Below are 25,753 nucleotides of genomic sequence, written 5' to 3' on the forward strand. Positions count from 1 at the left end.
TTATGAATTCAGACCTAAGTTGTAATCGCAATGCGATTAATACAGGTTATATTAATCGCATTGCAAATTCAACTTAGATCTGAGTTCCTAATGGTTGTATTGCTAGAATATAACGAAGATTGAGAATATAGTGCTATATTCGTTATATTCGGAATCGTCAATTCTAGCAATACAACCATTATGAACTCAGATCTAAGTTGTAATCGCAATGCGATTAATACAGGTTATATGAATCGCATTGTGAATTCAACTTAGAGCTGGGTTCCTAATGGTTGTATTGCTAGAATATAACGAAGATTGAGAATATAGTGCTATATTCGTTATATTCGTCAATTCTAGCAATACAACCATTAGGAACTTAGCTCTAAGTTGTAATCGCAACGCGATTAATGCAGGTTATATTAATCGCATTGCGAATTCAACTTACCACACTCTGCGTCAACTACGTAATTTTCCATGGGAGTTTTGCCATGGATCCCCCTCCGGCATGCCACAGTCCAGGTGTTAGTCCCCTTGAAACAACATTTCCATCACTATTGTGGCCAGAAAGAGTCCCTGTGGGTTTTAAAATTCGCCTGTCTATTGAAGTCTGTGGCGGTTCGCCCCGGTTCTCGAACATTTGCGGAAATTCGCGTTCGCCGTTCGCGAACGGAAAATTTTATGTTCGCGACATCTCTACCTTCAAGTCTCCAGCCTTAAGTTGTAAATTAACAGTTTCTCAGTTTAGTGTTCAGTTGAACCCTCCAATGAGATCAAGCAACAGACAGATCAACTGTTCTTAGGATACTGCATGTATCAAGCCTCCATGGTAGAATTTCTGCAAGAAAACCAGTACTGGAGGAAACAAGAAGAAAATACTTGAGAGCCTTGGGCCAAGAAACAGAGGTAGTGTACTTCAGACCAGAGGAACTCTGTTGTATAATCTGATGAGTCCAAATCTGAGAAGATGAATGAATGATGTCTGGATTGAAGGAACACAAACATCATAGTAAACACTACATTCTTCAGTGACATGAAATTCCATCTGGTGTGTGCTTAGTTGGACCATCATTTAGTTTTCAACAGGACAATGATCCAACCATACATACTACTGGGAAATGAAGGAGCTACTTGACAAATAAGGAGTTGACCTGGCGTACACAGTTCCCTGACCTAAAATAATTAATAAGTAGAAATATATGATGGCATGTAGTAGTCTGTAGCCATAGACATAATGTCGATATTGAAGTTTATACACAAAATGGTAGATATTTTTTTCAATTAAGACCATTTTAAAAGCTTCACAGTTTTTTTTACTTTATATTCATTGGAGCAAAGAAGAATTTTGAAAATGTGCACATAGCCTTTAATGTTTTCTGCTCGTAGTTTTGCTATGAAGAAATGTTGCCTGATGAATATAGCAGATATAAAACCCCTTCCACAATTGGTAAAGACTGCTAGAGTCCACCCTACTTTATGAGCTACAGCAATGGACCACCTCAATGAGCAGCTTCTGTTCTGGAGGAAACTTGTATTTCATGGTCACCTATTTATCTGAAGAGGAACATAAAGAAAGAAGCAGCACTCCGTTGTCTTGAGTAAAATATTACATATGCATTCATCTATTATTCACAGCACTATGTTACAGCTCATACATGGAGACATTTTCAAACTGAAACATTGATTTGTAAAATATTGGTGAACACTTTCTTCATATTTCACTGAATAAATCAAGGTTCTGGCTTCTTTCTTCATATTCTGGTTTTATTGGTGGCCACTGGACTGGTTTTAGGAAGTGTCACAGCCATTTCAATGAGTATGTATCGCATACAAGTGCTCCTAGTGATAGCAACAGATCACCAGACATTCAAGCAGTGACTTCATTGTGACTTCATTCTAAGAAGGAGTTGTCTAGCTGGGACTACCACTTTAACTATATTCAAATTGGAATGAGTAGACTATGTTTCTAGTCATCTAGCATCATGTTTCCAAATGTCAGAGTACTTGGAAATTAGTGTCTTTGGGCAACTATAAATATTTTTGATACTCCACAAGTAATACAGCACAGTATAATCTTAATCAAAACATCAAGATTTATTCCACTTGCTCAAGTGTTTTAATTGAATGACTCCACCCAACTGCTAAATCAAAATCTTTATAATGTATTATAACTTAAGTGCATTTTTAAATTAGCCTGGACTTGTATTGTAAAACTTCTATTATTTTTTTTAGCTATTTCATTAGACAACACACGGAACTACAGTGGGTAATTTATACAACTTCCCCCTCTTGATCTACAGGTCTTCTGCAGAATGTATTTTTTTCAATAGAAAACATTCATCTCACTCACACAGTAACAAATACAACAAATGGAAAAAAAGTTTTCCCACATAATTTAAAACTTAAAAAGTCAGTTTTTGTTTGCTGACTTACAAAATTGTGGACTTTGTTCTATTACAGATTTTCTCTTCCACATGTGTTCCTTCATGGTAATACTATGAGATCAAGGACATTTATAACATTGCTGTACTGTAATTTTTTAGTTCGTATGCCACTGCTGTGCTCCTTGAGGGAGAAGATTACTAGCTCTCTGACACATGTCTGCAATGAATCAGAAGCACTTTAAGTACAGTATATCCTTTGGAGATTTACACTTATATTTAAAAACTGTACCACATTCATCAAACAGGCATGACTCCGGGTACACTTGCATTGGAACATGATTGAAGATTAGTAGATGTCTGTGAAACTGGAACAGATACAGAATCCTTCAGTTCAGTGTTCTGATTATTTACATAGTTCTTAGTTTCAAGCTTCTTTGTGGTGTCAGGACAGTTCTGAACAAATATGACTCGATTGTAAGCCTTCAATCTTCTCCACAACTGTATGTAGACTTTACACTGAACATACATAAAAACTAAGCCACCTGTAAATCCAATAGCCACAACCACTAACTTTGTCCAAAATGGCCATTCCAGGACACCTAATAAAGGAAAAGGTATAGAAAAAAAAATAATTACTTAATCAGAAAATGTGCAATAGAAAACAATTTGTTTAGCAAAGGATAGTAACAGCATTATCTAAGCATAGCACCGGTGATCTTCAGAACCTATTAGGATATGTACATTACTCAAGTTCAGTATGTCTGATAAAAGAAAAAGACTTGAATAAATGCAGAGCTTGGATACATAGCTAAAATAACTTGAATATCTTCTCTTACCAGAGCTGTCTGTGTGTAAAAGGAACTTCCTAGCTATTCAAGTCCTGTGATCAGTGCAGCATCAGCAGAGATTTAAACGGGTTTTTTCTCTCTCTGCAGTGTGAGAGTTGGGAAAGAGTGGCAAGCGTAATATGAGCTAACAGGCTTGTAGAAACAGTGATTTGCTGGCTGTAGCTCCATTGTATCTATTTCATGGTAGACAGTGATAACTGCCTGTTGATGAATTGGGAGGAATGAGAGGTCTTCAATGTGTAGCCGTTTAATGTGTAGAAGACTCTTCACCATAAACAGCTACACACTAAAGAAGTAGGCTTTACAAAGGTACTGCACATGAGCATCTAGCAGTACTAATTTCCCCCATTGGAGGTTTTCTTGAAACACATTTCTATAAATGCTTCCTAAATCTAGAAGCTGATTAAGCAAAGGTGTATGTGTATTTTCCTAAATAAATGTAATTATTGTATGATAAAGTTTGACTGGCATTTCACAATTAGAAGTGACAAAAATACAATTTACAATGCTTTCATGAGAAAAAATGACCACATACTATCTAATATATAGCCAGTGTGGAAGAATTTGCTTTTCAACTCCTTAACCTTGCAGAACTGTTATCTATGTGAGGACAAAAAAATAAAAATTACCACTGACTATGTTTTAGAAAAACAGCTAAGTCCACCAAAGATCTTTTTTACATACAGTATAACCTAGATATCAGGTAATTCTGAATCAAAGGTGGAAATTTTGACTGTTTTTCATTTTCATTTCAGGAGTATTATACCTTTGAAAATTAACTATAAAATATTATCCTTCTATAGGAATCCATCATACAGAGAAAAAAGATAGTTTATCCATTGTCAGTTTACTGCTGCTGTGATGAGAAAATGAGATTGGTTTATATAATAGTAGATTAGTAGAATTAGGATAACAGTATGACAACCCAATTGTTCTCTTGATAGACCTAGATAAAGATGTCCACAGAATGTTTTTGTGTGATGTTATAATAAAGTCCCCCCCCCCCCCCTTGCTCTGGACATACCGAATGGTCTTTCTGAGAAAGTTAAGCCAAACTTTTTGCCATCCAAGTCCAAAAAACTAGCTACTTGTGACCAATGTGTATGTAGCATGACTATATGGCAGCTGGTAACATAGCATTTGTGGATATTCTGTGCTGTTTGCTATATTTCATAAGTCATGCCCCCTTGGACAAATCTTCTGTGCTGTCCACATAGAGGTCCTCTCCATGAGATGGCTGCTGATGGAGGGTCATGTTACTAGGCAAATCACCTCCATGTGATGTCTTCTGAATTCAAAAACACTGCACTTGCACTAAACTCCCAATAGTGTAAGCACAGATGGCAGGTGCAGTGTATTTGGATGGGAGAAAATCACATGGAGGTGATTTGCCTGGTCACAGACCCTCCTTCAGCAGTCATTTTATGGGCAAGACCTCTGTGTGGACAGCACAAAAGACTTGGTAAACAAGGGAGCATACCTTATGAAATATAGACAATGGTGCAGAATATCAGCAAAGACAGAATATTACCAAGTGTCATATAATCATATCATAAACTCATTTATCAGAAAGTGGTCAACCACTTTAAAAAGACAGGACAGGAAGTAGAATACTTTGAGTGACTTCAAAAATTATATACAGAAAATCATCTACACAATTTTTACACAACTCTTGGACCTGACACGTTTTAGAGTTACATTGTAGAGTGCATTTATTTCAGTGGGAATAATATTATTTTTCACTGTTCATGCAGTAGTGCTGGTTGAAAGTTTAAAAAAAACTTCTGAAGAGCTCCCACACAGCTTTTAAGCTTTTTGTTGATGGTCCCATCAGTGAAACATCCTGCGATCACCCTATTATCAAAGATCACTTTTAATAAACAGGGATTGTTCAAAATAAACTACCCTTTTAACCTAAATTATTTTCACTCATCATAGTAAGATATTGGTGTAAATGCAAGGTTGCATAGTGCAGAATTTTGAAATAGTCATTTCATACACAGTGAATGGACCATTGATACATACACTCACCTAAAGAATTATTAGGAACACCTGTTCTATTTCTCATTAATGCAATTTTCTAGTCATCCAATCACATGGCGGTTGCTTCAATGCATTTATGGGTGTGGTCCTGGTCAAGACAATCTCCTGAACTCCAAACTGAATGTCAGAATGGGAAAGAAAGGTGATTTAAGCAATTTTGAGCGTGGCATGGTTGTTGGTGCCAGACGGGCCGGTCTGAGTATTTCACAATCTGCTCAGTTACTGGGATTTTCACGCACAACCATTTCTAGGGTTTACAAAGAATGGTGTGAAAAGGGAAAAACATCCAGTGTGCGGCAATCCTGTGGGCAAAAATGCCTTGTGGATGCTAGAGGTCAGAGGAGAATGGGCCGACTGATTCAAGCTGATAGAAGAGCAACGTTGACTGAAATAACCACCCGTTACAATTGAGGTATGCAGCAAAGCTTTTGTGAAGCCACAACACGCACAACCTTGAGGCGGATGGGCTACAACAGCAGAAGACCCCACTGGGTACCACTCATCTCCACTACAAATAGGAAAAAGAGGCTACAATTTGCACGAGCTCACCAGAATTGGACTGTTGAAGACTGTAAAAATGTTGCCTGGTCTGATGAGTCTCGATTTCTGTTGAGACATTCAAATGGTAGAGTCCGAATTTGGCGTAAACAGAATGAGAACATGTATCCATCCTCTGATGGCTACTTCCAGCACCATGTCACAAAGCTCGAATCATTTCAAATTGGTTTCTTGAATATGACAATGAGTTCACTGTACTAAAATGGCCCACACAGTCACCAGATCTCAACCCAATAGAGCATCTTTGGGATGTGGTGGAACAGGAGCTTCGTGCCCTGGATGTGCATCCCTCAAATCTCCATCAACTGCAAGATGCTATCCTATCAATATGGGGCAACATTTCTAAAGAATGCTATCAGCACCTTGTTGAATCAATGCCACGTAGAATTAAGGCAGTTCTGAAGGCAAAATGGGGTCCAACACCGTATTAGTATGGTGTTCCTAATAATTCTTTAGGTGAGTGTACTTTGCTGCATTGAGCATTCTCTGAATCCTGACCAGTCTCCCTATCCCCACAGCTGCCACCATCATTCTTCACGTAGGAATGGTATTGGTCATGTGATGAGCAGTGATTGGTTTCTTCTAGACATGACACTTAAAATTGAGGAAACAAATTTCAATCTTGGTTTAATAAGACTAGAGAATCTTGTTTCTTGATTCTTCTTTTTGGCTACTCTTCCATAAAGTCCAGATTAGTGGATTGCTACAGTGATGGTCACCCTTCTGTCAGTTTCTCCCATCTGCACACTGGATCTTTGGAGCTCAGCCATTGGGTTCCTGATCACCTCTCTTACCAAGGCTTTTTTCTCCCAATAACTTTGGTGGGACGGCCAGCACTAGGAAGTATCCTAGTTGTTCCAAACTTCTTCCATTTAAGCAGGGCTGTGAAGTCGGAGTCGAGGAGTCGGAGGCAATTTTGGGTACCTGGAGTTGGAGTCGGCAAAAAATGAACTGACTCCGACTCCTACTAAATTTAAATTGGAATAAAAAAACAGTAAGTTTAAATGTCCCAATTCACAAAAATTTATAATTAATTACCGTATTTTCCGCCCTATAAGACGCACCTGCCCATAAGACGCACCTAGGTTTTTGAGGAGGAAAATAAGAAAAAATATATTTTGAACCAAAAGGTTTGCTTTTGGTGGGTTTTGAACTAATGGTGGTCTGTGGATGACACTATTATGGTGGATCTGTGGATGGCACTGTTATGGGGGCATCTGTGGATGGCACTGTTATGGGGGCATCTGTGGATGGCACTGTTATGGGGGCATCTGTGGATGGCACTGTTATGGGGGCATCTGTGGATGGCACTGTTATGGGGGCATCTGTGGATGGCACTGTTATGGGGGCATATGTGGATGGCACTGTTATGGGGGCATATGTGGATGGCACTGTTATGGGGGATCATTGTGGGGGCATCTGTGGATTGCACTGTTATGGGGGCATCTGTGGATGACACATATATAGCATCTTATCTTATGTGTCATCCACAGATCCCCCCATAACAGTGTCCCTGTGTAGTGAATGGGGGCCGGCATCTGTTTCTATAATGGCAGCGGGGCCCGGTGCCTGCTTCATTCATAAAGTGGGTGGAGCAGGCGCGTGACGTAGTGAGCTACGCTACGAGCGCCCACCCGGCCTCCTGACTGCCAAGAAGTTAGTAGTAAGTAGTACAGCGCTAGATTTAAGATGATTGGAATACTTTAACAATACCCACAAGTTAGATATGATTACCGTATACTACAGTGAGCGGGGCCCGGTGTAGTAGAATACAGTGACTGCACCGGGCCACGCTGCCATTACAGAAACAGATGCCGGCGCCCAGCCCCTCCTCCCTCTCAGCCTTTTTACCGGACGGTCGCAGCATTCGCCCCATAAGACGCACTGCTATTTTCCCCCTACTTTTGCGAAAAATACGGTACTTCCCTACTGTAAGAATAAAGGCCAATGCATGCAGTGCGTCACGTTACCGCAAAACTAACACGTTAAGTGACCATGAAGAAGCATGCTTTTCATATGCTTCACTATATGGCACACAACGCACAGTTAAGGAGCGACAATACTTATACTTTCCATTGTGTTGTGTTCCGCTGTTACAGGGAACGCAACGCCCATGGTTAACCTAGCCTCTCACTGATAACTGATTAAGTAAATATGTTTTTTGCAGGACTAGAGACACTTGTGAAGGGAACGTATAGTCAATAGTTCAAGACTGAATCTGTAAACCATTTGAAAAACTGCTGTCATTCAGCTAAGGCTATAAAAACTTGTAAACTCAGATTGTTAGCTTAAACTTTAAACATGGCTATGGGATTCTACTAGGGAAATCATGTTTTAAAATAAATGCCCCTTCCTGGATTCTCCCACTGCCCTATCTTCAGCAGAAGATCTGCACACAAAGGAGAAGGCAGCAGCTTCCTAGCCAGTAGTTCTGTGGTAATGACATGTATTGCCTTTCTTTCCTTCAAGGAATGTATAAAATACATTTGAATATTAAATACAGAGGAGTCGGGGAGTCAGAGTCAGAGTCGGAAGTACCAAAAACTGAGGAGTCGGAGTCGAAGTTGGAGTCGGAGCATTTATCTACCGACTCCACAGCCCTGCATTTAAGAACTATGGAGGCCACTGTGGTCTTGCGAACTTTCAGTAAAGCAGAATTTTTTTTTAAACTTTTATTCAGATCTGTGTTTCCACACAATTCTGTCTCGATTCTATACATACAGCTTTTTTCCTTATGGCTTGGTTTTGCTCTGATATACATTGTCACCTGTGAGACTTTATATAGACAGGGGTGTGTTTTTCTAAATCACTTCCAATCAACTGCATTTACCACAGGTAGACTCAAATCCAGTTGTAGAAAGATGATCAAAGAGAAATGGGAGGCCCCAAGGGCTAAATTACATGTGCCATAGCAAAGGGTCTAAATATTTGTGTCCTTGCAAAAGTTTTTCCATCTTAATAAATTAGCAAAAATTAGCTAAAATTAATTTTTCACTCTCACTATAGGGTAATAAATGCAGACTGAAGGGGAAAAACTTTTTTTTTTTGCACAAGACATAACAAAATGTAAAAAAGTGAAAGTGTTTGATAGAATCGATTTGCTCATCTCTACTTCAATCTAATTCATCCCAAATTTCTTGTGATTTGTTTCAGGCATATCAGAGAGACACATTACTCCACTGAAAAAGCAATGTGCAAGTCAGTTCTCCTTCCAAAGGACAAGAGTTGTCAACATACTATACTCTGAATGAGACTTGCAAGTCAGTTCTCCTTTGAAAAGAACCAAAAAACTGTGTCTCATGAAATTTTTTGCCCTAGTTAGCTGAATGGGGGGGGGGGGGTCTCAGGGCTTCTCTTACTCATTAGGGTAAACCCTTAATATGCGGTCCTTGCTCATGGCACTGGTGTCATGAGGAAGGACCACAAATTGTTCATGGTCTGAAACGCGTAACTGAACTTGTCCTGTATGTTGAAGATTTTAATACCGCAAATAAAAGCCACAATTTTCCACTATTCTGGAGCTGTATATTTCTACTTTTTCCACTGTACTACTTATGTAGTATAGTGTATATTGTCAGTTTCATATAGGCAATGATAAGCATACAAATATTTGCACCTAGCAATCTAATTCCTTGAGGTGCCGATGCCTGACAGAGGGAGCCCTGTTCCTCTAAACCACTTAGATGCCACAGTTGCTATTGACTGCCACATCTAGGGGATTAAATGGTCCGGATTAATGCTTATGCTGGTCCAGGCTATTAGAGCAGTAGCCCGGCTGTCCTATGGGAGCCAAGCTCATGATCTCCTCTGCACGGGTCTCCTGGCTTATTCTAGGCCACCATGGAAGGTGGTGGCCTAAAATAAAGCCAATTAATGACCGCCCTAAAAACATTGCTAGTCATTAAGAGTTTAAAAAAAGAAAATATTAGAATTAAGCAAGTTTCCTCAAATTCATTTTGTGTTATATTCTAGCGATTCAGCCGTTAGAGTTGATTTAGTCTGAATAAATTTCATGCAAATCAAAAGTGCCCCAATTGTCCTGAAATGTTTTTTTGTGACACTCTGATGTCTCCCAGGACTGTATGCAACCCTGTTCAAGCTCTTTAATGGCGAGATAGCATTAGTAATGTCAAAGAGACAGCGATATATATGCCTATGGATAAATGGATGGGAGCTGTTGGTAACAAACACGTTTAAAAAAAAAACGGTCCAAAAATTATACCTGTGTGGTAGAAGATGCCTTAGTATATACTACTGAATAGCTAATCTGCCTAATTATACAGTGATAATTCCTCCCTTCACTGCGTAATTGTGCAGATTTGCCTGTGGAGTTATGCTGAAGACCAAAATATGTATACAGTATATATCCATGCTTATCCTGATGCTATATTTATGGATGTAGAGTATAGAGAATGTATGTCATCCATTATATCTCTGCAATAGTTATAGACCTGCTTTCACGGCAAACTGAATTCTAAATTTGCCTAGTTATGTAGTGATAAACCCCTTCATATAGCTAGATTAACTTACCGTTCAGTGTCCTGGAAAGGCTAGGAAGACAACACTATGGATCTGCATTGGTGGTAACAGGTTATGTTGCCTTGTACCATATGATAGTTTCACTCAATGTGTCAGAGCGGCATTGTGTGTATTTTATATAAACAGTATGCCCTCATCACTTCCCTACACAGATTGCTAACCAGCTTTCAGAGTTATCACTCAGGGTCCCAGGAAAACTGGGTAACAACATGTGGAACTGCAATAGGAACTGCTAAATACTAAGTCCACCTAAATAAACCCTTCTCCTCAGTCCCAAAGAGTGCCATAGCTAGACAGATATGTCATTCAGGGTCCCAGAAAAATGGCTAATACATTATGTGGAAAGATAATGTGGACTGCTAAATACTAAGGCTACCTAAATAAATCCTTCTCCTTACTCCCAAATAGTGCCATAGCTAAGCATATTTGTCTTTCGTGTCCTAGTAAAGCTGGGTTACAACCACATGTGGAGTTGTAATAGAGACTGCTGACTCCTAAATCTACTAAGATAAATCCCCTCCTTACTCCTAAATAGTCTCATAGCTACCCAGATTTGCCTTTCAGAGTCCTGATAAAGTTGGCTTACTTGCACAATGTAATGGTAGCTTTATATGGACAGTGCATACAGCTTCACAAGACATATCTAGCTTTCAACACTGATAATTGGAAAAATTCCCCCTGACTATATAGGCAGACTTGACATTTGTGCATCTGGGAAAGCTGAGTAACTCATGTGTAGTCTCAGTGCCCTGGTACTGTATTGTATACTTGCAAACACACCATGAGGTTTTGTAAGAAGCTACTGGAGTCTTTCAGTTTCCACCTCTGTCTCAGTCAGAAGTGATTAGTACAGTACTCTATGCGCTGTGTGAGGGAGGAAGATCAGTTCAGTACATTGTGCTTACTGCGCTATTGGCCTTGTTGCTCACTCTGCTATCCACAGTGACAAAAGCACAGTACTCATTCTCACATCCTCACTGTTTCACTGTGCAAGACCAGCTAGGATATGTCAGTGCCACCCGCACACCATGTTATTGTGTGCAACATGTGTGAATGTGGGTAGCGGCTGTCAGGTGCAAGGGCTGCTAAGGCACCTTGGCAAGAAATTATGACAGTCTCAGTGCTGCCCTCTCTTCACCCCTCCTCCTTACAGCAACTTGATATGTGTGTAGCGAGAAGGCGAAAACCTACTGTAGGCTGCAGCGGTGGGAATTCTTCACCTTGGAAGCATGCATCGCAGCATATCCTGTGATTAAAAGGGTTGTCCCATGAATAATATTCTACAGCACCTGGATCTGAATAATTTTGAAATTGCATGTAATTAAAAATATGGCATAGCCACGCAGTTATTCAATAAAATGTATCTGTATAGGGAGGCTGCCACCTTGTTTCTTCTCCCTGCCCCAGACATATCCCCTGCCAACTTGTGTCGCTTGCCCCGATAACCAACACTGACCCTGCCAAATGAGAGGTATAAAAGCAGTTATATGTCACCTCACCAATAGCTATTGGCTATGAAATACATGCTTTTACATTTGTTGCCTACATTGTGATGTCCCTGTATTGCCAGATCCTTCAGGGGTAATGGTAGTAATTAGAGATGAGTGAAGTTGATAAAAAATGTAATTCGGCTTTTTTGCTAAATCTCATGTGGCGTATGATGATGTGATTTCGCGCCTTTAAGCAAGATGGCCACCTCGGCCTCTTCGCACTCAAATGAATGAGGTAAAAATTATCTTTTTTATTTTTACTGCCATTTTTGGGGAAATTGTTTCGTTACCATAAAGCACAAGGAAATTCGGCTTTGCGTCGGATCTAATTTTTCCTGAAATTCAGATGGAAGTCCACTTCATTAACTTTGATTTGCTCAACATTTTTACTAATACAGTGACAGCACAATGTAGGCGACAAATCTGAATTCAGATATTTGCTAGCCAATGGCTATTTGTGATTATCCTCTCTGCCCCCTGACAGAACCCCTGCCACCTTGTATCCCCCATGCACCCCCCCACATAGCCCCTACCCATCTATTTTCCTTGACTCTACAGAGCTTTCATCAGGTTGTGTCTCACCTACCACTGACCCTGCTGCTTTGAATTTCCCCAGTCCACTCCTGCATCCACAAAGTCCTACTACCTAGTGTCATTTCTTCAACCCCAGCCATTTCCTGTTTATTTACCCCTTCCAGCCCCACTGGGCCATTCCACCTAGCACCCACCCTTGCCCTGACAGAGGTCCTGCTCACTTGCTGTCTCCCACATGTCCTGCCACAGACTACCTGCTTGGTTGTGTCTTCCCCTTGAAACTTTCTCTTTTCCTGTCTCTTCCGTATTTCTCCATCCCCTAACTTCCCCAAACAACCTTGCTACTTTATGCTGTTTTCCCCAAAAGCCTGATGTGGACTGGCTGACCACAGCCAACCCAGTGGCGTAGGGATCGCCATAGCAACCATAGCAGTGGCTATGGGGCCCTACGCCACTGGGGGCCCGTCCGGGCCGCCTTCTGTTAATATATATATTTTTTTAAATTTACATACACACCACACACAAGCCGCCAGGCCCGAGCCGCGGACCGCCCGCCCACTACACTAGACTAGTGTAGTGGGCGGGGTGCGGGCGGTCCGCGGCTCGGGCCTGGCTGGGGAGGAGTCAGGACTGGAGCAGGGCGCACGCAGGGCCGGGCCGACACAGAGGCTGGGGAGGCTCCAGCCAGGCCACTGAGTAACTCAGAAGATCCGATGGTATATTCTAACCCCCAGGCGTTCCCATGGTGACTGGGACGCTTGCCTGGGGGTTAGAATATACCATCGGATTTGAGTTTTCACGAGCTCAGTGAGATCGTAAAAACTCAAATCCGATGGTATATTCTAACCCACAGGCATTCCCATGGTAACAGGGACGCTTGCCTGGGGGTTAGAATATACAAGGGCCACGCCGCTGTCACGGAACCATGAACCAGACGTACAACAAGAGATAAGTGAAAATAAGAAGGCTTTATTGAAAATAAAGCTGTAAAGCAAAAGTCCAAACGGATGGTGAAACCGAGCAGAGTCTTTGCGAAGCCAGAGGTCAGGAACCAGAAGGGTAGTCAGACGAAGCCAGGATCAGGAACCAGCAGGGTAGTCAGACGAAGCCAGGATCAGGAACCAGCAGGGTAGTCAGACGAAGCCAGGATCAGGAACCAGCAGGGTAGTCAGACGAAGCCAGGATCAGGAACCAGAAGCAGCAGCAGTCTAGAAGCATGTGAACACAGGAGGACCAAGCAAGGAACTGAAGCCACAGACCTCCTATATATATGAGCTAGGCATCCAGCTCCTCCCAGGGGAAGGAGGAGCCGCAGGGTGGAAGGCTACAAGAAACCCAGAACCCAAGATGGCCGCCAGCACATGTCAAACGAAGGAGAGCAGCAAGCAGGTAAGACCATGACAGTACCTCCCCCTCAAGGGCCCCTCCTCCGCGGAGCACAAAACGGTTTCTGAGGGAAGCGTGCGTGGAAGGCTCGGAGCAAGGCAGGAGCATGGACATCTGCGGAGGGAACCCAGGAACGCTCCTCTGGACCATAACCACGCCAATGGACCAAAAACTGCAACCGACCGCGGACCAGGCGTGAGTCCAGGATATTGCTCACCTCATATTCCTCACGATTGCCCACTTGGACCGGACGAGGCCGAGGAACCGAGGAAGTGAAACGATTACACACCAGTGGCTTCAACAGGGAGACATGAAACACGTTGGAGATCCGCATGCCAGGAGGAAGCGCAAGGGCATAGGCTACCGGGTTTACCCTGCGAAGCACTCGGAAGGGACCAACAAAGCGAGGCGCCAGCTTGGGAGTGGGCACTCGAAGGTTGAGGTTGCGGGTGGACAACCATACACGGTCTCCGACCTGGTAGGAAGGAGCAGGCGCTCGTCTGCGATCAGCCTGGAGTCTCTGGCGCTGCGCAGAGACCTCAAGGGACTTCTGGATCTGTACCCAAGAAGCACGTAGGACGGAAAGGTGATCCTCCACAGCCGGAATATCCTGGGGAGAGAATACCTCCGGTAACACGGCAGGTTGGAACCCATAATTGGCCATGAAGGGAGACGTCCCAGAGGAAGAGTTCACCGCCGTGTTCCTGGCAAACTCAGCCCAAGGCAGGAGGTCAACCCAATTGTCTTGGTGATCGGAGACATAGCAACGAAGGAATTGCTCCAAGGCCTGATTGGATCGTTCTGCGGCCCCATTGGACTGAGGGTGGTAGGCCGAGGAGAAGGAGAGATGAATCCCCAACTGGGAGCAAAAGGCGCGCCAGAACCTGGACACAAACTGACTCCCCCGATCCGACACAATCTCCTTAGGCAAACCGTGCAACCGGAAGACCTCCCTGGCAAAAATCGTGGCCAACTCTTGTGCAGAGGGTAACTTCTTGAGAGGAACACAGTGGCACATTTTGGAAAACCGATCCACAATCATGAGAATGACCGTATGGCCTCGGGATGCAGGGAGGTCCACAATGAAATCCATCCCCAGGTGTGACCATGGGCGCTCCCCGGTGGCTATGGGTTGCAGAAGGCCCAACGGAAGGTGCCGAGGGGACTTACTCTGGGCACAAACGGAGCATGCCGCTACATATGCGGCGATGTCGGAACGTAGGGAAGGCCACCAGAACAGACGTGAAACAGCCCAGGACAGCTGATTCTTTCCAGGATGCCCCGCGGTCTTGGAGTTATGGTAGGTTCGCAACAACCGAGTGCGCAACTCCTCAGGCACAAAACATCTGCCGTTGGGTCTCCCAGAGGGAGCACCAGATTGAGCCGCCAAAATCTGCTCACCCAGGGGAGAGGTCAGGCTGGTGCGAATGGCGGCCAGGATCTGATTCGGAGGTATGACCGAAGTCGGAATCGACTCCTCCCTGGACAGCTCGGAGTACTGCCGTGATAAGGCATCCGCCCTGATGTTCTTGGAACCGGGTAGGTAGGAGACCACGTAATTAAAACGTGACAAGAACAGAGCCCATCTGGCCTGACGTGGTGTCAATCTCTTGGCCTCAGAAAGGTAGGTCAGATTCTTGTGGTCCGTCAGGATGAGAACCGGAACCACCGAACCCTCGAGCAAGTGCCTCCATTCTTTAAGGGCCTGCACGATGGCCAATAACTCCCTGTCACCAATCTGATAGTTGCACTCCGCGGAAGACAGTTTCCGAGAGTAAAACCCACAAGGAAGCAGAGGACCCTCTGGTGTTCTACGCTGAGACAGAAGGGCGCCTACTCCCGTCTCAGACGCGTCCACCTCGAGGACAAAGGGCAACCCAGGGTTGGGATGCGACAGAATCGGAGCCGACACAAAGGCGGACTTTAGGGCCTCAAAAGCTCGGATGGCCTCGAGCGGCCAGACCTGGGAATTACTGCCCTTCCTGGTCAGATCCGTGAGAGGCTTGGCCAGCATGGAAAAGTCCCTGATGAACTTCCGATAATAATTGGCGAAGCCCAAAAAGCGCTGCAGGGAACGAAGACCACTGGGCTGGGGCCACTGTAAGACAGCCGAAACCTTCTCAGGATCCATGGAGAACCCCTCAGCGGAAATGATGTAACCTAAGAAGGTTACCTGGGATCGGTGAAATTCGCATTTCTCAAGCTTACCGAACAGCTTGTTCTCTCGTAACCGTTGCAACACTCGTCTGACATCCAGAATGTGGGCCTCCATGGATTCAGAATATACCAAGATGTCATCCAAATAGACTACCACACACTGCTGCAACAGGTCACGGAAAACATCGTTGATGAATTCCTGAAAGACTGCGGGCGCATTGCACAACCCAAAGGGCATAACCAAGGATTCGTAATGACCGGTCCTGGTGTTAAACGCGGTCTTCCACTCATCGCCCGCCTTGATCCTTACCAGGTTATATGCCGCCCTCAGGTCGAGTTTGGTAAAGACCGTGGCCCCTTTAAGGCGATCGAACAGCTCGGAAATCAAGGGTATCGGGTAAGCGTTCTTGATCGTGATGCGATTGAGACCCCTGTAATCGATGCAAGGCCTCAACTCACCGCCCTTCTTTTTCACAAAGAAAAATCCAGCCCCTGCCGGGGACGAAGACTTGCGAATGTGTCCACGTGAAAGCGCCTCCCTCACGTACTCCTCCATGGCCTCATTCTCCGCTACCGACAGTGGATAGACTTTGCCACGAGGAGGAACGGCACCAGATTGTAACTCTATGGCACAATCGTATGGGCGGTGCGGAGGTAGGGCAACCGCGCGCACCTTATCGAATACATCCCGGTACTCCTCGTATTCAGGAGGCAACAGAGAGTCCGAGGAAGTACACAGCAACTTGACAGACCCATGGATGCAACTAGCCCCACACTGCGGTGACCACGAGAGGATCTCGACCGATCTCCAATCGAAAGTCGGATTATGCTTCTGGAGCCAGGGGTACCCCAAGACCACCGAGTAGTGTGGAGACGAAATAACCTGGAGGCAGACCGACTCTCTGTGAACGGCACCAATGGCTATCCCCACTGGAAGGGTCTCATGAGTCACGTGTGGCGGCAGAAGGGGTCTGCCGTCTATCGCCTCAAGAGCCAGTGGGGAACCTCGAGCCTGCAGAGGAATGGAATTGGCGGCAGCGAACACACTATCAATGAACAAACCACCAGCACCAGAGTCCACCAACGCCTGGGTCGTCACCGAGCCCCCGACCCAGGAGAGGACAACATTGATCAGTGGTTTGTCAACACGGGAAACCGGGGACGAGGAGACTCCACCCAAGATCTGCCCCCGACAGGATCTCAGGGTACGAGCGTTCCCCGGACGGTTCGGACATGCCAACCGAAAATGCCCACCGAGACCACAGTACATGCATCGGCCCTCGCGTCTCCGGAGTGCCCTCTCCCCCTCGGACAGGCGAGCAAACCCCAGCTGCATGGGTTCACCCCCAGACAAGTCATCCCCAGGAGGCGTGGGAGGAGAGGGAGGCACGGGTGGGACAGCAAACGTAGGCACCAATCTGTTAGAAGACCTCCGCAGGTTCTCCTTAAAGGAAGGTCTCTCCCTGAGTCTGGTGTCAATCAAAATCAGGAAAGAAATAAGAGACTCGAGCTCAACTGGTAGGTCCTTAGCTGCAACCTCATCCTTCAAGGCATCCGAGAGACCATGAGAGAAAGCAGCGACCAGAGCCTCATTATTCCAGCCCACCTCTGCTGCCAGGGTACGAAACTCAATGGCGTATTCAGCTACGGATCGTGAACCCTGTCTGATGGACATAAGGAGCTTCGCAGCAGAGGCAGCACGAGCCGGCACATCGAATACCTTCCGAAGAGAAGCAACAAAACCGGAAAACTCGGCAACCACCGGATTGTTGTTCTCCCATAAAGGGCTGGCCCAGGCCAAGGCCTTCTCCGAGAGCAGCGAGATCAAGAAGCCCACCTTTGATCTCTCAGTAGGAAAGGCATGTGGCATCAACTCGAAATAAATGCCCACCTGGTTAAGGAAACCTCGGCACTGAGTTGGCTCTCCCCCAAAGCGCTGTGGAAGAGGGGCAGAACCGGTCATACCCCGAAACACCGCAGGTGCAACAACAGGTGTCGGGGTAGACTCTGGCGCAACAACCGGAGCGGCAGTAGGAGCGAGCCCAGGAGCGACAACCGACCCATCGGCAACGGGAGCGAAATGAGCCGTGCGTTCAAGCAGGGTTTGCAACGCCACAGCGAACCGACCCAACAGGTGATCCTGCTGATCAAGTCTGGCAACCAGCGTGGGTAGCGAGGATGGCCCTGTACCGTCAGAATTCATGGCTTGGTCCTAATGTCACGGAACCATGAACCAGACGTACAACAAGAGATAAGTGAAAATAAGAAGGCTTTATTGAAAATAAAGCTGTAAAGCAAAAGTCCAAACGGATGGTGAAACCGAGCAGAGTCTTTGCGAAGCCAGAGGTCAGGAACCAGAAGGGTAGTCAGACGAAGCCAGGATCAGGAACCAGCAGGGTAGTCAGACGAAGCCAGGATCAGGAACCAGCAGGGTAGTCAGACGAAGCCAGGATCAGGAACCAGCAGGGTAGTCAGACGAAGCCAGGATCAGGAACCAGAAGCAGCAGCAGTCTAGAAGCATGTGAACACAGGAGGACCAAGCAAGGAACTGAAGCCACAGACCTCCTATATATATGAGCTAGGCATCCAGCTCCTCCCAGGGGAAGGAGGAGCCGCAGGGTGGAAGGCTACAAGAAACCCAGAACCCAAGATGGCCGCCAGCACATGTCAAACGAAGGAGAGCAGCAAGCAGGTAAGACCATGACAGCCGCTCACAGGAGTACATTTATAAACTAATCAGTAACTAACTACTTTAACTTTAATCATTGACATTGCTGATCTCTTTACTGGGATATCTTACTCTGTCTTAGCTCCGGTAACAGCAGGCAGTGTGGGAGGGCGGCGCTCACTCACTGACGTCACGCGCCTGCGACGCCTAGTGGGAGGAGCAGGCGCGTGACGTCAGTGAGTGAGCGCCGCCCTCCCACACTGCCTGCTGTTACTGGAGCTAAGACAGAGTAAGATATCCCAGTAAAGAGATCAGCAATGTCAATGATAAAGTTAAAGTTACTGGTTAGTTTATAAATGTACTCCTGTGAGCGTCTGGGAGGGGGATCTGTGGATGTTACTGTTTAGGGGAGGGGGATCTGTGGATGGCACTATTTAGGGGAGGGGGATCTGTGGATGGCACTATTTAGGGGAGGGAGATCTGTGGATGGCACTATTTAGGGGAGAGGGATCTGTGGATGGCACTATTTAGGGGAGGGGGGATCTGTGGATGGCACTGTTTAGGGGAGGGGGATCTGTGGATGGCACTATTTAGGGGAGGGGGATCTGTGGATGGCACTGTTTAGGGGAGGGAGATCTGTGGATGGCACTATTTAGGGGAGGGGGATCTGTGGATGGCACTATTAAGGGGAGGGGGATCTGTGGATGGCACTGTTTAGGGGAGGGGGATCTGTGGATGGCACTGTTTAGGGGAGGGGGATCTGTGGATGGCACTGTTTAGGGGAGGGGGGATCTGTTGATGACACTGATTGGGGAGGGGGATCTGTGGATGGCACTGTATAGGGGAGGGGGATCTGTGGATGGCACTATTTAGGGGAGGGGGATCTGTGGATGGCACTATTTAGGGGAGGGGGATCTGTGGATGGCACTGTTTAGGGGAGGGAGATCTGTGGATGGCACTATTTAGGGGAGGGAGATCTGTGGATGGCACTATTAAGGGGAGGGGGGATCTGTGGATGGCACTGTTAAGGGGAGGGGGATCTGTGGATGGCACTGTTTAGGGGAGGGGGATCTGTGGATGGCTGTCACGACTGTGACTGATCCAGACAGGTCTGGGAGGAGAAGGTCGCAGCGACTTGCTACTCGCGATAGCTTGTGAGTTTGCTCCGTGGTTCAGGGTATGTCATCTGGGTTTTGCCTTGTGAACCTTTTTGTCCTGACTGGGAGTTTGTAGGCATCCTTCTCAGGTGAGTCCTGTCTGCCACTCCCAGCTACTATATTAGTTTCAGTTTCACTTGCAGTCATTGCCAGATATAGTCCTTACTTCCAGTGCTACTCTGACCTTGGAAGGAGATCGTTTGATGGTGTTGCTGTGGAGCTCTTGTCCGGCGTGTACTGTCGTGTTTGAAGTCGCCTTCTCTGCTCGTGACTGGATAAGTCTATCTCTGCTGTTGTTTGTTTGTTGCTGTCTTCCCCTGTTGTTTTCCTAGACGTGAGTGATGGTGACTAGCGCTCCCATCGGCCTTTCCCCAGTCCAGTCTTGTTAGGGCGACTGAGGGTTTAGGCATCCTGCTCGCCGCACGGGTTCACACCCCGTCTAGGGTATCAGGGCAGACAGGTGCCAGCTTAGGGTTAGTCAGGGGTGGCCATTCTATTTCCCATCCGTAGATAAGGGTCCCCCTTCCCCTCCGTCTGGTGCGACACGACTGCTGCTGGGTTAGCGGTCGTGACAGTATATCTGGCCTTTTAAAAAAAAAAAAAAAAAGTGACATTTCTTTTTTTTTTTCTTTTTTTCTGCTTGCTGTTTTGCTTTGTATTTTGTCTGTTCCACTATGGATCCGGTTTCGGTTTTGGCGAAACAATTACAGGGGTTATCCCTTGAAGTGGCAGGATTAAAAGCAACAGTGCTGCAGCAGCAATCCTTGGGTTCCACCGTTGCTACGGGAAACCAAGGTACTCCTGAGCCAAAAGTGGCTTTACCTGAGCAGGGAGAGACCAATTTGTAACCTTCAGAGAAGCTTGCAAATTGTTCTTCAGGTTACGCCCTAGATCCTCCGGCGGTGAGGAACAATGGGTGGGCATTGTATTTTCTCTCCTGCAAGGAGATCCGCAGGTTTGGGCTTTCTCCCTACCATCAGACTCTCCGGCCTTACGATCAGTGGAGGAGTTTTTTGAAGCCCTGGGTCTCGTATATGATGACCCGGACAGGGTCTCACTGGCTGAGTCTAAGCTACGTAGACTTCGGCAAGAGAACCGGTCTGCTGAACTATATTGTTCCGAATTCCGTAGGTGGGCTACTGATACGTTATGGAACGACTCGGCCCTTAGGAGTCAGTTCTGCCAGGGGTTGTCTGAAAAATTAAAAGACACGCTGGCGGTATACGAGGTCCCTGGGTCTCTTGAGGCTGCTATGTCTCTGTCCATAAGAATCGACAGACGACTCAGGGAGAGACTATTAAATTTTACGGAGGCATCGATAGGGCTGGGATCGGTCTGTTATGGTCCAGTCGAACCAGTGCAAATAGGGGGCGCCACTAGACGGGTGAATCCTCCTAAGTTCCGCCGTAGGTCAGAGGTTTGTTTTCGTTGTGGGGGAGGGGTCATTTTGTAAAGGTTTGTCCCTCAGAACCCAAGAGACCACAAACAAAGGAGCCGCCGGAAAACTAGAGTCCCCAGATTGTGCGGAGGAGAACAGTCTGGGCGTATTCGTTTCCTCCATACGCATGTCTCAGTTTTTGTTGTCCGCTACCGTTGAGGCGGGCAATAAAACTGAGATCTGTTCCATCTTTTTGGACAGTGGGGCGGGGGTCAACTTGGTGGATTCACGGTTTGCTAAGGCTCTGGGTTTTACTGCGGAACCGGTATGCAGAACTATTCCTGTTTTTGCCATCGACTCCTCCCCTCTTACTCAGAGAGAGTTAACTCAGATCATCCATAATATCCATCTGCAGGTAGGGGACCTCCATAAAGAGCAAATCTCTTGTTATGTCCTGGACGGTCTTCCGGCTCCTATGGTATTGGGGCTTCCCTGGCTGGTGACTCACAATCCAGTGGTGGATTGGCAGGCCGGGGAGATTGTGGAGTGGAGTGAACATTGTAAGGACAACTGCTTGAGTAGTAGGTGCTCTACACTCTCTGTAACATCTTTACCTGCCTTTCTGTCAGATTTTATGGATGTGTTCTCTGAGAAGGGTTGTCAGGGGTTACCACCTCATCGTCCATATGATTGCCCGATTAATCTATTACCTGGGGCAAAACTACCTAAAACCCGGTTATACAATCTTTCCGGCCCGGAGAGGAAGGCTATGAAAGATTATATTTTGGAGAGTTTGGCTAAGGGACACATCAGACCCTCTTCTTCACCTGTGGCTGCAGGGTTCTTTTTCGTTAAAAAGAAAGATGGAGGCCTACGTCCTTGCCTGGATTTCCGGGAATTAAACCGGATAACTATCCGAGATCCCTATCCTCTTCCTCTCATCTCCGACCTCTTTAATCAGGTTGCTGGTGCTAAATGGTTCTCCAAAATGGATCTCAGAGGAGCCTATAACCTGGTTCGCATCAAAGAGGGGGATGAGTGGAAGACGGCTTTTAATACTCCGGAAGGGCATTATGAAAATCTGGTCATGCCATTTGGTCTTACTAATGCGCCTGCGGTATTCCAACATTTTGTCAACGATATTTTTAGTCACCTTATCGGGAGATTTGTTGTGATATATCTTGATGACATCCTGGTCTATTCCCCGGATCTGGATACTCATAAGATCCATGTGAGACAAGTGCTGCAGATATTAAGGGCCAACAAATTGTTTGCTAAGTTAGAAAAATGTGTGTTCGCCGTAAAAGAACTGCCATTTCTGGGGTATGTGTTGTCAGATTCAGGTTTCCGCATGGATCCAGAGAAAGTCCGGGCGATTGTAGACTGGGATCTGCCTGAGAACCTGAAGGCATTGCAACGCTTCCTGGGGTTTGCCAATTTTTATAGAAAGTTTATAAAGAACTATTCCTTGGTGGTCAAACCACTGACGGACATGACCCGAAAGGGATCCGATTTTTCCAAATGGTCACATGCAGCCAAAACTGCCTTTGCATCTCTGAAGGAGAGATTCACCTCGGCCCCTATTCTCGTACAGCCAGATGTCTTGCTTCCTTTTATTGTAGAGGTTGACGCATCAGAGGTGGGGGTGGGAGCGGTACTATCTCAGGGCCCGTCCCCTGGTGAATGGCGTCCGTGTGCTTTCTTTTCGAAGAAATTGTCTACTGCAGAAAGGAACTATGATATTGGCAACAGGGAACTTTTGGCTATTAAGTTGGCTTTTGAGGAGTGGCGTCATTTTTTGGAGGGGCGGTTCATCCCGTCACGGTGATTACTGATCACAAAAACATATTATATCTGGAGTCTGCTAAACGTCTCACCCCTAGACAGGCTCGGTGGTCGTTATTTTTTACTAGGTTTAATTTTGTAATAACCTATCGCCCGGGGGCAAAAAATACTAAGGCGGATGCATTGTCTCGAAGTTTTCCTGGAGGGGGTGATGTTGAGGTACCAGAGCCCATTTTGCAAAAGGGGGTGGTGGTCTCTGCATTACACTCAGGTTTGGAGGGGAGGGTGTTGGAAGCTCAGGGGGACGCCCCGGCCTCCTGCCCCTCGGGTAAACTGTTTGTGCCAGAAAATTTACGACTGGAGATACTAAAAGAACACCATAACTCCACACTGGCAGGACACCCAGGTAGTAGGGCAACCTCTGAGTTAGTGTCTCGTCGGTTCTGGTGGCCTAAATGGCGCCAGGAGGTGTTGAATTTTGTGTCTGCATGTGCTACCTGTGCTCATTCTAAGGTAGATCATACTCGTCCGGCAGGGCGTCTTTTACCTCTGGCCATCCCCAACAGGCCTTGGACGCACCTGTCAATGGATTTCATTACGGATCTACCAGTATCAGCGGGGAAGACTGTTATTCTTGTAGTTGTTGACAGATTCAGTAAAATGGTGCACTTTATTGCTCTTGCCGCATTGCCTAATGCTAACACACTGGCTCGGGTTTTTATTGACCACATCGTGAAGCTTCACGGGGTCCCTTCCGATATTGTTTCGGATCGTGGTACCCAATTTGTTTCTAAATTCTAAGGATCCATAATGTCTTCCACATTATGAATCTCCTGAACCATTGCCACTACCGCCTCCACCGGTGGTTGTTGATGGCAGTCTTGAGTTTCAGGTAGAAAAGATTGTTGATTCACGATATGTTCGCCGCTCTCTTCAGTACCTGGTGCACTGGAAAGGTTATGGTTCCGAAGAGAGAATGTGGGTTCCAGCATCAGAGATAAAAGCGGACAGACTCATTCAGGCTTTTCATAGCTCCCATCCGGAGAGGCCTGATCTTGAGGGTCCAGGGGCCCCTCGTAGAAAGGGGGGTACTGTCACGACTGTGACTGATCCAGACAGGTCTGGGAGGAGAAGGTCGCAGCGACTTGCTACTCGCGATAGCTTGTGAGTTTGCTCCGTGGTTCAGGGTATGTCATCTGGGTTTTGCCTTGTGAACCTTTTTGTCCTGACTGGGAGTTTGTAGGCATCCTTCTCAGGTGAGTCCTGTCTGCCACTCCCAGCTACTATATAAGTTTCAGTTTCACTTGCAGTCATTGCCAGATATAGTCCTTACTTCCAGTGCTACTCTGACCTTGGAAGGAGATCGTTTGATGGTGTTGCTGTGGAGCTCTTGTCCGGCGTGGACTGTCGTGTTTGAAGTCGCCTTCTCTGCTCGTGACTGGATAAGTCTATCTCTGCTGTTGTTTGTTTGTTGCTGTCTTCCCCTGTTGTTTTCCTAGACGTGAGTGATGGTGACTAGCGCTCCCATCGGCCTTTCCCCAGTCCAGTCTTGTTAGGGCGACTGAGGGTTTAGGCATCCTGCTCGCCGCACGGGTTCACACCCCGTCTAGGGTATCAGGGCAGACAGGTGCCAGCTTAGGGTTAGTCAGGGGTGGCCATTCTATTTCCCATCCGTAGATAAGGGTCCCCCTTCCCCTCCGTCTGGTGCGACACGACTGCTGCTGGGTTAGCGGTCGTGACAATGGCACTGTTTAGGGGAGGAAGGATCTGTTGATGGCACTGATTAGGGGAGGGGGATCTGTAGATGGCACTATTTAGGGGAGGGGGATCTGTGGATGGCACTGTTTAGGGGAGGGGGATCTGTGGATGGCACTATTTAGGGGAGGGGGATCTGTGGATGGCACTGATTAGGGGAGAGGGATCTGTGTATGGCACTATTTAGGGGAGGGGGATCTGTGGATGGCACTATTTAGGGGAGGGGGATCTGTAAATGGCACTATTTAGGGGAGGGGGATCTGTGGATGGCACTGTTTAGGGGAGGGGTATCTGTGGATGGCACTGTTTAGGGGAGAGGGATTTGTGGATGGCACTGTTTAGGGGAGAGGGATCTGTGTATGGCACTATTTAGGGGAGGGGGATCTGTGGATGGCACTATTTAGGGGAGGGGGATCTGTAAATGGCACTATTTAGGGGAGGGGGATCTGTGGATGGCACTGTTTAGGGGAGGGGTATCTGGGGATGGCACTGTTTAGGGGAGAGGGATCTGTGGATGGCACTGTTTAGGGGAGGGGGATCTGTGGCGAAACATGTCGGGGGGCAGAGTGCTGTAAAGCACAAGTTTTAAACAGCAAGAGCCTGCAGCAAATGATAAATTATAGGTAGCTGAACAGCAGTCAGATAGGGAACTGTGTGGAAGGCACATCACTCAATGGTAGTGATAGATAGGAATGTGAATAAGACCAGCGACTGTGACGGACCACAGGCTGTGGTATAACAGAGCTGGTATCAGTTAGCATCCGTTGTAGCTGCTGAACACAAAGTAGCTAAACGGAGCTAAGATTACAGCAAGACAGTAAGCACGTCCACCAGGATCCCAAAATGCCAGCATATTAATCCCTATATATATTTATATAAAGGAAATCCCACACAGACAGCAGGCCAAGCTGACAATTTTAAACGTTATTTAGAGTGTTTAATTTTTTAATTTGAATACAATAAAAGTTTATGTTTTATCTTAGGAATCATCACACGTGTAATTTAGAGACAGTCATTGGTCTCACAGACCATTTGAAAAATTAAAAAAAAGGGGATCTGTGGATGGCACTGTTTAGGGGAGGGGGATCTGTG

General features: G+C 46.2%; 1 protein-coding gene across 1 annotated transcript in view; it reads right to left on the reverse strand.

Annotated features, from left to right (window-relative positions):
• Positions 1 to 2,660: 2,660 nt before the first annotated feature.
• The window catches only part of MARCHF1 (membrane associated ring-CH-type finger 1), a 378,033-nt gene continuing 354,940 nt past the window's right edge, over positions 2,661 to 25,753 (reverse strand). The window contains exon 6 of the mRNA XM_040419893.1: positions 2,661 to 2,962. Coding sequence (XP_040275827.1) covers positions 2,661 to 2,962 — 302 coding nt within the window. The remainder of the gene's footprint in view (positions 2,963 to 25,753) is intronic.

This window comes from Bufo bufo, chromosome 2 (assembly GCF_905171765.1).
Source record: "Bufo bufo chromosome 2, aBufBuf1.1, whole genome shotgun sequence".
In the NCBI taxonomy this organism is placed as follows: domain Eukaryota; kingdom Metazoa; phylum Chordata; class Amphibia; order Anura; family Bufonidae; genus Bufo; species Bufo bufo.